We start from the raw sequence: 13,158 nt of genomic DNA on the forward strand, positions 1-13,158 counted from the left end.
TTTGATTATTGTTGTGGTTTTTGTTATTCTATGTCCTTTGCTTCTAAATTGAATAGAAAATAATGATTTTAAATCTACATGCATGCTAATCATATGAGTTAAGAGGTTTTTAAATAAAATTGAGACTTTACTTTGATTTGGTTTAGAAACTTTCATTTGATTAAATAAGTTTTTGCCAATAATTGAGACTTTAATTTGATTAGAGGTAATTACTTTAACTAAAATTAGTCAAGACTTTACTTTGATTAATTAAGTTTTCTATTTGGTAAAGAAACAAAGGAATAGACATGATTAGGCATAGTAAAATTAATTGAGACTGTACTTTGATTGAATTTACTATGGATAATCTAACAATTCTCATTTTTAATTGAGACTGTACTTTGATTAAAAATGAGGATGCCAACAAATGAATTGAGTCTTTACATTGATTGATTTGTAAATCAACAACAATAATTAATTTAACAATAATCTCTAGATAACCAATGAAGAATCTTATTTAGAAAAAGCAGTGGAATTGACCTATTTACTATTACTGTGTTTACAATCTTCCGTGTCATTTTCTTTGCATATCAAAACCCCCCTATTTTTATAGTTGCTAGTTTTAAAGTACATTTTTTGAGAATCAAATATTTGAGATCAATTCCGTATTCGTTGTGAGACGACTCAGGGTTATCTTAACCCTAACTATTTTCTTCACTACAAACTGGCAATACTGAAGTTGCTAAAGTAGTGGTAATTTGATCGCCTAACGACAGCGATATCAAATTTGGCGCCGTTGCCGGGGAATACGGTTAGTATTTCTTTTATTTTGATTCTGTTTTTATTTATTTTATTTTATTTTAATTTAATTTATTTTATTTTATTTTTTTATTTTTTATTTATTTTACGCATATACGTTTAATATAGTTTGTTATTTTGTAGTCTCTAGTTTTCTTTCAATATATTCCAAGCAAATTTCTATTTTTGTTTTGATTAAGAATTTCTTTTAAGAAATTTTTTTGAGACTAGTTTGGAAAACTCTGTCTAGGAAAGACTTGGTATTTAAGTTGTCCACTGTGACGCACCTCTCTTTCCTGGGAGTAGACCCAACGACATCTTAACTCATTTCTTTCTTGAAATATTTCTCCAAAACAAGAATAGGAAGAGAAAAAAAAAACAACACACAGGGAAACACTTTCAGGTGGACCTGCATAGTGCATGACTCGGGCCAATCCGGGTCAATTTTATCAACTTGATTCAGAACTTGAAAGGAACTTGCGTAAATCACGTAGGAGACTTGATCTCAGGTGTTCTACTGAAGGAGCACCATCATCATCTGAACCTACCACTGAAAGTGTACCACTAGAATCACCTCCGGTGATTAACATATCTTCTGATCCATCACCTGAACCAGAAATTCAAGAAGATAGAATGGAAGAAAGAACAATAAGAGAGTTGGCTTCACCGGATGCAGCAATTACACAAAACATGTGCATCCAATATCCAGATGGAGAATGTGAGCTCAAGTCTGGGTTAATCCATCTTTTACCCAAATTCCATGGATTAGCAGGAGAAGACCCATACCATCACTTGAAGGAATTTCATGTTGTTTGTTCATCCATGAGACCTACAACAGTGACAGAGGAACATATCAAGCTTAAGGCTTTTCCATTCTCATTGCAAGATGCCGCTAAGAATTGGTTATACTGCCTTCCGCCAGGATCCATCAATACCTGGGAGACTCTGAAAAGATTATTTCTGGAAAAGTTTTTTCCAGCATCTAGAGTTGCTGCTATTCGCAAAGATATTTATGGGATAAGGCAACAAGAAAGAGAAAGTCTTCACGAGTATTGGGAAAGATTCAAAAAGTTGTGTGCTTTCTGTCCTCATCACCAGATAAACGAGCATCTCCTCATTCAATACTTTTATGAGGGATTGAGTATCATGGATAGACAAATGATAGATGCTGCAAGTGGAGGGTCATTGATGGACAAAACGCCAACAAATGCAAGACAATTGATTGAAACTATGGCATCGAACCATCAACAATTTTCCACAAGGAGTAATTCTATAACTCTATTGAAGGGAACCCATGGAGTAGAAGCTTCATATGTTGCAGATCACAAGAAATTAGAAGGGAAGTTGGATGACTTAGCAGCCATGGTAAGGACCTTGACAGACTTACAGAAAAAGCCTATCCCTTCTACTTTATGTGGAATTTGTGCTTCTACTAATCATCCTACAGAGGCTTGTTCTATGTTAAAAGAGACAGGGACGTTAGACAATGAACAACCTCAGGCATATGCTGCAAACATCTATGGCAATAATAGACCACCTCGGCAGCAATACAACCATGATCTGTCCTCCAACAAGTACAACCCAGATTGGAAGGAATATCCCAGCCAGAAATGGGGGAATCAACAGCCTCAACACCAACAAGTCTATGTTCCACCTCAACAGAGGCAACAACCACAACCAACTGCAACCTCTGGTGATTCAAACATGGAGGCAATGATGAAAATGATGGCTGACATGATGAAGGGACAAATCAATGAGTTAAAACAGACGATGGAAGCAACCAATCAAAACTTGCAGAACCAGATTGGACAAATGGCAAATGAGTTAAATCAGATGAAGTCTCAGCAAGGCTCAAACAATTTGCCTGCACAAACTGTAATCAACCCGAGAAATGTAAGTGCTATTACTTTAAGATCGGGTAAGCAAATACAAGGTCTTGGGGATGCCCAAGAAGATGAAGATAAGGACAATGAAGTTGTACCTAATGATGAAAGAGGAAGATCAGATGAAGCAACACAAGCAACATCTGAGATGCCTGCACCCAGTGATAACTCCAGGTTGGTATCCCCTAATACTTCCTCTGAAAATCCTTCTCCTTATTCTCCTCCTCCTCCCTATCCAAACCGTTTGAAACCAAAAACTAAAAAGATGGAGGAGTTAGACAAAGAAATCCTGAATACCTTCAAGAAAGTGGAGATAAACATTCCTTTGTTGGATGTTGTGAGACAAATTCCTAAATACGCCAAGTTTCTCAAAGAATTATGTACACATAAAAGGCGTATTATGGACAAAGAGGTAGTGAACATGGGAAGAAATGTCTCTAGCTTAATTAAGAAGCCTGCAGTCAGAATGCCACAAAAGTGTAAGGATCCAGGTATGTTTTCTGTTCCCTGCATTATAGGAAGTACTAAGTTTGACAATGCTATGTTAGATTTAGGAGCTTCCATTAATGTAATGCCTTTATCTGTTTTTACTTCACTTCATCTTGGACCTCTTAAGTCTACTGGTGTGGTCATTCAATTGGCCAACCGTAGCACAGTTAACCCTGCAGGTGTGCTAGAAGATGTGCTTGTCCGTGTGGACAAGTTAATTTTTCCTGCAGATTTCTACATCTTGGACATGAAGGATGATGAAGGAATGAGTTCAACCACAATTATCTTGGGAAGACCATTCATGATGACAGCACGTACCAAGATAGACGTGCATGCAGGATCCTTGACTATGGAGATAGGAGATGAGAAGGTGCAGTTCAACGTGCTAGAAGCCATGAAGCACCCAATTGAAGACCATTCTTTGTTTTGCATTGATTTATTGAGTAATGTAGTGAACAATTATGCTTTTGGACTTTTGGACGTTTTATCTGGTTTTTCTTCTTCTTTGGATTTTTCTCTTTCGAATATTTCGGGTTCAATTTTAGACGAAAGAGAAAATTATAAAACAGGTGATGTTGAGGACGCGGTGTCACTATTTGATACCTCTGTGGCGTCCAAGTGTGATGCTGAGGTGGCTGAAATTACCTTAGGCAATAAAATGTTGCCATCTGTGGAACAGCCACCCACTTTGGAGTTGAAACCTTTACCATCTCATTTGAAATATGTTTATCTTGAGAGGGATGGGAAACTCCCTGTTATTATATCTGCCTTGCTTACTAACGAGCAGGAACAAAAGCTATTGCAGGTTATCAAAGATCACAAGCGAGCAATAGGCTGGACTTTGGCAGATATTCCTGGTATTAGTCCTTCTTTCTGCATGCATAGAATACTCTTGGAGGAGGATGCTAAGCTAGTGAGGCAACCTCAGAGGAGACTGAATCCTCAGCTGATGGAAGTTGTGAAGAAAGAAGTCACCAAGTTGCTACAAGCAGGTATTATATATCCCATTTCTGACAGCACTTGGGTGAGTCCTGTACATGTGGTCCCCAAGAAATCTGGGATCACCGTGGTCAAGAATGAGAAGAACGAGTTGATTCCTACTCGTATTCAGAATAGCTGGAGGGTCTGTATTGATTATAGAAGACTAAACCAGGCCACCAGGAAGGACCACTTTCCTTTACCATTCATGGACCAGATGCTAGATCGATTGGCAGGTAAGTCTCATTACTGTTTTCTTGATGGATTCTCTGGGTATTTTCAGATTTGTATTGCCCTAGAGGATCAACATAAGACTACTTTTACTTGTCCATTCGGTACATATGCTTATAGGAAAATGCCATTTGGCCTTTGCAATGCTCCTGGAACATTTCAGCGATGTATGATGAGTATTTTTACAGATTTGTTGGAGCATTGTATTGAGGTTTTTATGGATGATTTTAGTGTATATGGTTCATCTTTTGATCACTGCTTGTCTAATCTTGCTAGAGTCTTGGAGAGATGTGAAGAAACTAACCTTGTTCTAAATTTTGAAAAATGTCATTTTATGGTAGAACAAGGTATAGTTTTAGGTCACGTTGTTTCCAAGAATGGTATATCTGTAGATCCTGCTAAAATTGATATTATTTCACAATTGCCTTACCCCTCTTCTGTGAAAGAGGTTCGATCTTTTCTTGGACATGCAGGATTTTACAGGAGGTTTATCAAGGACTTCAGCAAGATAGCCAACCCTCTCTCCAACCTATTGCAAAAGGATATAGTATTTGACTTTGGAGAGAGGTGCAAAGATGCATTTGATACATTGAAAAAGGCGCTTACCACCACTCCTATCATCCAGCCACCTGACTGGACATTACCGTTCGAGTTGATGTGTGATGCATCAAACTTTGCAGTAGGAGCGGTGCTTGCACAAAAAGATGGGAAGCTATCACATGTGATATATTATGCTTCCAGAACATTGGATACAGCGCAGGCCAACTACACCACGACTGAGAAGGAATTATTGGCGGTTGTGTTTGCCTTGGACAAATTCAGACCGTATATACTTGGTTCCAAGGTAATTGTTTATACTGATCATGCAGCATTAAAATTCCTTCTGAAGAAAGCAGATTCAAAACCAAGGTTGATCAGATGGATGCTACTGCTCCAAGAGTTTGACATTGAGATTCTAGACAGAAGTGGAGCACATAACTTAGTAGCCGATCATCTTAGCAGGATTGAAAATGGAGAAGATAACATTCCTATTAAGGATGACTTTCCTGATGAAGTCCTCCTAGCATTGACTGCTGTGAAAGGTATGTTTCCTGAACCTTGGTTTGCTGACATTGTTAATTATTTGGTTGTTTCTGTTATTCCTCCTTCCTTCTCCAAATATGAAAGAATCAAGCTAAAAAGTGAGGCAAAGTACTATATCTGGGAAGACCCAATCTTATGGCGCATTGGTAGTGACCAAGTCATAAGGAGGTGTGTTCCAGATATCGAGATACCTCATGTGCTTGAGTTCTGTCATTCGTCTCCTTTTGGTGGACATTATGGCACACAAAGAACAGGTAGGAAGGTGTTGGATTGTGGATTATATTGGCCTACTATTTTTAAAGATGCACAGAGGGTATATGAAAATTGTGAGCAGTGCCAAAGGGCAGCCAGATCCATTACAAGAAGGGATGAAATGCCTCAACAACCCATGCTATATTGTGAGGTATTTGATATTTGGGGTATTGATTTTATGGGTCCTTTTCCTCCTTCTTTTGGGTTTTCTTATATTTTGCTTGCTGTAGACTATGTCTCCAAATGGGTGGAAGCCATAGCTACAAGGACTAATGATTCTCGAGTTGTTATGAGTTTTGTCAGGTCTAACATTTTCTGTAGATTTGGGATACCACGAGCCATCATCAGTGACGAGGGGACTCATTTCTGTAATAGGCTACTTGAGAACATGTTGAAGAAGTATGGGGTGACACATCGCATTGCTACACCATATCACCCCCAAACCAATGGACAAGCAGAGATCTCTAACAGAGAGATTAAAAAGATACTAGAGAAAGTAGTGAAGCCTAGTCGAAAGGATTGGGCCACAAGATTGGATGAAGCACTTTGGGCACACAGGACAGCCTACAAAACACCTATAGGTATGTCACCTTTCAGGGTGGTTTTTGGAAAGGCTTGTCATCTACCTGTGGAGATTGAACATCGGGCCTATTGGGCCGTGAAAGCATGCAACTTGGATTTGGAAGAAGCAGGAAATGAGCGAAAACTTCAGTTGCAAGAACTAGAGGAGATTAGGCTTGCAGCCTATGAAAATTCAAAGTTCTACAAAGAGAAAACCAAGAAGTTCCATGACCAAAAGCTTGTGGCTAGAAAGGATTTCAAGGTAGGCCAAAAGGTGTTACTATACAAATCCAAGCTTGGTCACATGAGTGGTAAGTTGCGTTCTACTTGGGAAGGACCATACATTGTTACAAAAGTCTTCCCTTATGGAGCAGTGGAGATCAAGGAAGAATCTTCAGCAAGAACTTTTAAAGTTAATGGGCATCGTCTTCGGATATTCAATGAAAATCAAGATATGCTGAATAAGACGATGGATGGGATGAACTTGACTTCTCCCTCATACCTTCCACCTTGAGGAGGTAAGTACACTTCATACTTTTTCTTTGCATTTTATACATATTGAATACATTGAGGACAATGCATGGATAAAGTGTGGGGGTGTGGGGAGATTTCCCCCTTTTTCTGTTTCTGTTTCTATTTGTTTTGTTTTTCCTTTTCTAATTTTGTTTTCTGCTTGTTTTTATTAAAAAAAAAAAATCAAGATATGCTGAATAAGACGATGGATGGGATGAACTTGACTTCTCCCTCATACCTTCCACCTTGAGGAGGTAAGTACACTTCATACTTTTTCTTTGCATTTTATACATATTGAATACATTGAGGACAATGCATGGATAAAGTGTGGGGGTGTGGGGAGATTTCCCCCTTTTTCTGTTTCTGTTTCTATTTGTTTTGTTTTTCCTTTTCTAATTTTGTTTTCTGCTTGTTTTTATTAAAAAAAAAAAGTTTCTGTTTTCAATAAAACATATTGACTTTGGATTTTTGGATTTGATTTACTAATTGGAACGGTCATAATTCTGAGAAAATAAGTCATGTGCTATGAGTGGATTGTTTTCTGTGATTTACTTGATTGAGTTGATTTGAGAGTTTCTGGAATAAATCTTTTGTGAAAGAGTTTTTGACCTTGTGAGTTTTGAGCTTTATTGTAAAGATGAACTACTGTGTGTCATTCCTATTTTTCTTGTGTGATTTGCTCATGTCTTGTTGGTACTCAAATGTTTAGCTTGATTCTGTTGTTTTGCATCTTAGGTGAACATGCATGATTTGATATGACTGAGGCATTTCTTGTTTTTAGCTACTTGGCCAAATAAGCTAACCATAACATTAATCCATTGGTAGCCCCTTGAGCTTAAACCTCTTTTTCTTGTTTTGAGCATATTGTTAAACCTTAAAAAGAAAAAGACCATGTTTATCCTTATCTTAGGGAGAAAGAAGGAGCTAGTGGATTATGTTGAGATTGGTTGAGGAATAAAGTGTGGGGGTGAGTATTTCCCCCACAAAGTTGTAAAAATGGCAAAAAGGAAAATAATTGTTGATGACAGAGTATTGAAATGAAAAATGATTGCTGTCTGGAAAAGAGAAACAAAGGATAAAAGAGAAAAAAAAAAACAAAGAAAAAAGATTGTTTTTGAAACTATGCTCCAAAACTCTTTCTTCCTTACTATTTCAAAAACACACAAATCCTAAAGTTTTTCCTACCTTTGCCTTGGCCTCATTATAACCTGTGAAAAGTCCTCATGATTTTTGAATGCATGTTTTCTGAAAGCTGTGAATAATAGAGTCTTGCTAAGCATTGAGAGTGTTTACTTGCATGGGTATTTTGAGTGAAAACACAAGCCAAAACACTTGAGCGAATCTTGGTGAGAAAATATATATTTAACTTGAGTGTTTCTCTTTCATATTTGATTATCTTGTAAACTCAAAAGATTAACTCATGTGTGAAAAACAGAATTTTATCCATTTGTTTGTGCTTGACAACATGATTTCTAGAAGATTGATCTGTTTCCATTGGTATTCAATTCTTTAATCCACTGAAAATATGGAATAAAAGACCTCAGAAAAGAGTTTTGAAATTGTTCAATTTTGCCCAGGAGTGCAAAAGGATAAGTGTGGGTGTGTGATGAGTTCAAATTTTTGCCCTCATTTAATATTTAAATTTGGGGATTTAATTGAATTTTCTGTGCTTAAAGATTGATTTAATTAGGATTTGTGATTATTGGATTTATTGAGTAAGTTTGGTAAAAGTGGCGTAAAAATTGATTTTAGTTGCATAAAATATTATTGGATATTTTAACGTTTGTTAATGCAGCTGGAATTTATTTTTGGTCGATTAATAATGTGATTTTGAAATATTCAAAGTTACAAAATAAGTCCAAAATCAAGAAATTCTGAAAAAGAATAAATCAGGAGCTAAATGCACCCCTAGTTTTCATTTGCACACTCCTCCCTCAAGTGGACCACAAAAACCTGTTCTGCACCCCCAGTTTTCACTAAGTTGCACCCCTCCTACCACTTAAACTCCACTAAACCAGATCATGCCATGTGGCAATCCCCACCTCTTAAAATTAGCCAACCAGAACAAGCCACGTGTCATAATCCTACCCTCACCAAATTAACCAATCAGATTCTGCCACGTCATCATCTTCATCTCCCAAAACAGAAACCCTAATTTTCCCCAAACCCTAGCCGCCACCATCAACCTCCACGGCAGCCACCGCCGTTTCCGGCCACCACGATTCTGCAGCGACGCGTCACCACCACCACCACCGCGAACCATCCAGCGGTGCCACTCGCGGTCATCTTCTCCGCAGAGAGCCACCACGAACCCGCAACCACTGTCCTCGCCAGAAACTTCAACCTCCATCTCTGCACCTCGCGCATCTCTTCCTTCGCAAAACAGCGCCGACGGCCACCGCGCATCAGCCCCCGCGTCGCATCTCTTCGTTCGCGCCTCCGCAACACCACCGCGTCGCACTTCACATCGCAGCAGCGCAACGCCGGCAGTCGCGCCTCCACACTTTGGTCCTCCATTCGAGACAGCTTCATTTTCTCTGCAACTCGCCGCCGCACCACTGCACCACCATGGCCACCGCAGCTTCACCACCATCTTCGAACAGGAACTGCGTCGGAAGAGCTCGCTGGAGCAGCACCACGCCGGCAGCCGCGCCGTCACGAGGGAGGGAGAAGAGTGTGAGAGTGAAACCCTAATTCTGGAGAGAGACACTCTGCGCCACGTGTCAGGCTGCTATTGGACAGTCAAACTGGTCAACTGGTCAAACTCTGGTCAAACTCTGGTCAAACTGGTCAAACTCTGGTCAATTTTGTAAAAATGCTTAAATAAGAGGGGCAGAATTGGAAATTGGACAGAAATTGAGTTGCTAATTAATTAAATAAAAATGAAAGAATTTAGCAACTGACAAATAAAGCCCAAAGTCCAGTGGAAGCCTATATAAAGAGACTTAAGGGAGCAGAAGCGGAGGAACTGACATATTTTTTACAGTTGATAGCTTAGACACTTAGAACTCTCTGGTTTTGGCAGATACCGTCTCCACCACATCTCTCATTCTTTCTTTTATTTTCTTTCTTTCATATCATCATGTATTCCATCAAAGCCATGGAGGGCTAAGCTTTAAGGGTTGATTCCACTGTAATTTCTTAAATGGATTCTGAGGTTAGATGAATTTATATGTTTTGTTATTTTGATTATTGTTGTGGTTTTTGTTATTCTATGTCCTTTGCTTCTAAATTGAATAGAAAATAATGATTTTAAATCTACATGCATGCTAATCATATGAGTTAAGAGGTTTTTAAATAAAATTGAGACTTTACTTTGATTTTGTTTAGAAACTTTCATTTGATTAAATAAGTTTTTGCCAATAATTGAGACTTTAATTTGATTAGAGGTAATTACTTTAACTAAAATTAGTCAAGACTTTACTTTGATTAATTAAGTTTTCTATTTGGTAAAGAAACAAAGGAATAGACATGATTAGGCATAGTAAAATTAATTGAGACTGTACTTTGATTGAATTTACTATGGATAATCTAACAATTCTCATTTTTAATTGAGACTGTACTTTGATTAAAAATGAGGATGCCAACAAATGAATTGAGTCTTTACATTGATTGATTTGTAAATCAACAACAATAATTAATTTAACAATAATCTCTAGATAACCAATGAAGAATCTTATTTAGAAAAAGCAGTGGAATTGACCTATTTACTATTACTGTGTTTACAATCTTCCGTGTCATTTTCTTTGCATATCAAAACCCCCCTATTTTTATAGTTGCTAGTTTTAAAGTACATTTTTTGAGAATCAAATATTTGAGATCAATTCCGTATTCGTTGTGAGACGACTCAGGGTTATCTTAACCCTAACTATTTTCTTCACTACAAACTGGCAATACTGAAGTTGCTAAAGTAGTGGTAATTTGATCGCCTAACGACAGCGATATCATGTACCTTTGGTCTCCTTTGTTTTTAGCACACTTTGGCCACATTTTGGAGGCATATGAGACACATTCTTTGTCTCCTTTTGTGCTAGAACGAAATTAGCCTTGGACACACCATAGTTAGCTCTTTTGTCTTTCATTTTTTGTAACCTTATTTGACCTAGTTTCTAGAAGCTAGGGTTAGGTTTTTGTAGAGACATCCTTAGGTATCTTTTATTTGCTTAGAGGCCCCTAAACTCTTCTATATAAGGGATGCTCCTAGACATGTAAAAGGGTTGAACATTTTGAAGTAAAAACACTCTTGTGTCTCAACCATTTGTGAGAGTTTCCTCCCTTGGGAGTGAATACTTTTAAGCCTTATCTTGCATAGTAAGTGGCGGCACACATCCACTCATCTTCAAGGTTGTCATGGCTTCTAGCCTAGCCTTGTAGTGGCGTGCTTCTCACATTTTTACCATTTCTTTCCTTTCCATTTTATGTTTTCTTCTTCTTTTAATGGTTCTTGGTTTTCTATGGTTTATGTGCTTTCCATTTCCTTTTTGTTTTGAATCAATCCATCATCTTCTTCTCTTGAGCTTTGTGAAAGGAACCTTCACATCTAGATAGCTTGCTATCTTAATGTCCAGTGGGGATTTCGCTTTGCTTTCTGAATCAACTCACACCATATTCAATAATCTTAAAAAGGAACAAGATAATCCTTCATCATTTGGTATCTAGAGCCTAGGTTATCTTGAATATGGTATTTTTCATGTTCTAACCTTGTCTTGTTGTACCTATCTTGGTATGGTTCAAATCCACTTCTATGACACAAAAACAGTGTTGGCAGAAAACGTGACGATTAATTGGTTCTTAAGTTGATCTTCCAAAGGTCCTCTTGATCTTCCAAAGGTTAGTTCTTAAGTTGCCATATATGGACCCTTCTTTCAACTTGAAAATAAAGCAAAACTAAAGCCCATTAATTGGTTAAGCCAAAACACAATTTGGTCAGCCAATTTTACAAAGCATTGGGCTCTCATTGAAATAAAAGCAATTACATCAACAAGGCGCATTAGTCATCCTCCATTTGACCCACATGCAATTCACATCACACCCTCCTTCTTCGAGAAGATTTGTCCTGAATCTTAAGACACTAGTTTTAATGTAAGTTTATTATGATCTTGTGAAGGACTTTTATTTTTTCACAAGTTGAAACTAATTCTCTTCCTCCAGGACGAAATTCAACTTGATATCTGTTACTTTCCAATGGTTGCAATCCGTCGATAACATTTCTTGGCAAGAGTACCCCACCTTGATATGTAACAATAAATAAATCCATGTATTGTGTTTGACGAATTTGCTTCTTATCGACGGACCAAATGCATAATCAAGCACTATGAACAAGCTTCCTTTTCAAACATGGAAGTTGGTGTGTTTCATTCACATGCTTATCCTTTTGTTCTTGTAAAATGACATCACAAATTATAGAAGAAAAAACATTGACGAATAAACTTTCTCTAGTTCTATTTCTTTTTCTTTATTTTCCCTTCCTTCTGTAGTTTATATTATTTCTTTTTCTATTCTTTCTTTTTCTGTTTTCTCCTTCAGCCTACGTTGATCCTTATTGACTTGTCTTGGTGTCATAAATTTCTACTTCTTTTGATGTCCCTCATGGCCCAAATAAAGGGAATGTTCATTAAGATGGAGTGTTTTAAAACGAAGCCTTGCCCATCACAGAGGAAGATGACAAGAGTCCATGGTAGCAATATCACATAATACTTCTTTCACACATTGCCATGTACTGAATTTGATCCATGCTTGATTAAGATGAAAGGTTGTTGGTAACTGGAGTTTCTCCACCAATCTTTGGCTCACAACACTGTTTTCGCTTTCGTAATCAAATGCAACTAAACATGGGTGGCCTTCGGTTAAACACCTTGTATAATAAACTTTTATTCCTATACCAAATCTACATAGCCAGGGTGTGAATATCAAATGATGTGAATCCAAAGGGTTCGGTTCATTTTACTAATCTTTCAACGTTGGAATGCTAACGAGCAAGAAATTTGAGAAATTATTTAAAACGAGAAAATGGAAACATATAAGAAGATGGACGGAAATGGATAGACATCACACTTCCAAGAATAGAAGAGAAGCCTAAGAGTTTAAACACACAAAGGATAAAGGAACTTTGATAAAACTAAGGGATTCTTCAATCACTAAAGAACTTAGGAGAATCACTCTCACTAAGATAGATGAGATAAAACTCGTTTATTTTCTGAATAAAACTCAGCTTGCCTTCATTGATGAAAATGGTTCAACTTATATAGGAACTTTAAGCATCAGAATTATAAAAGACACATAAATTTCAATTACAACCCACTTAAAGCTGTTAATTAATGATCCACTCAAGCTAATAATTATTCGTTACTTAATGGTTGATTGTAACTGAATTTAAGGCTACCAAAAGTCA

General features: G+C 37.4%; 1 protein-coding gene across 1 annotated transcript; it reads left to right on the forward strand.

Moving 5' to 3' along the window:
• Positions 1 to 1,467: 1,467 nt before the first annotated feature.
• Positions 1,468 to 3,603, forward strand: LOC114177317 (the record flags this gene model as incomplete). Its single annotated transcript, XM_028062606.1, has 2 exons — positions 1,468 to 2,754; positions 2,809 to 3,603. Coding segments are annotated over exons 1-2 (2,082 nt in total), but the record flags the coding sequence as incomplete, so codon positions are not given.
• Between the last annotated feature and the right edge of the window lie 9,555 nt (positions 3,604 to 13,158).

The sequence above is a fragment of the Vigna unguiculata genome, chromosome 3 (genome assembly GCF_004118075.2).
Source record: "Vigna unguiculata cultivar IT97K-499-35 chromosome 3, ASM411807v1, whole genome shotgun sequence".
NCBI lineage: Eukaryota > Viridiplantae > Streptophyta > Magnoliopsida > Fabales > Fabaceae > Vigna > Vigna unguiculata.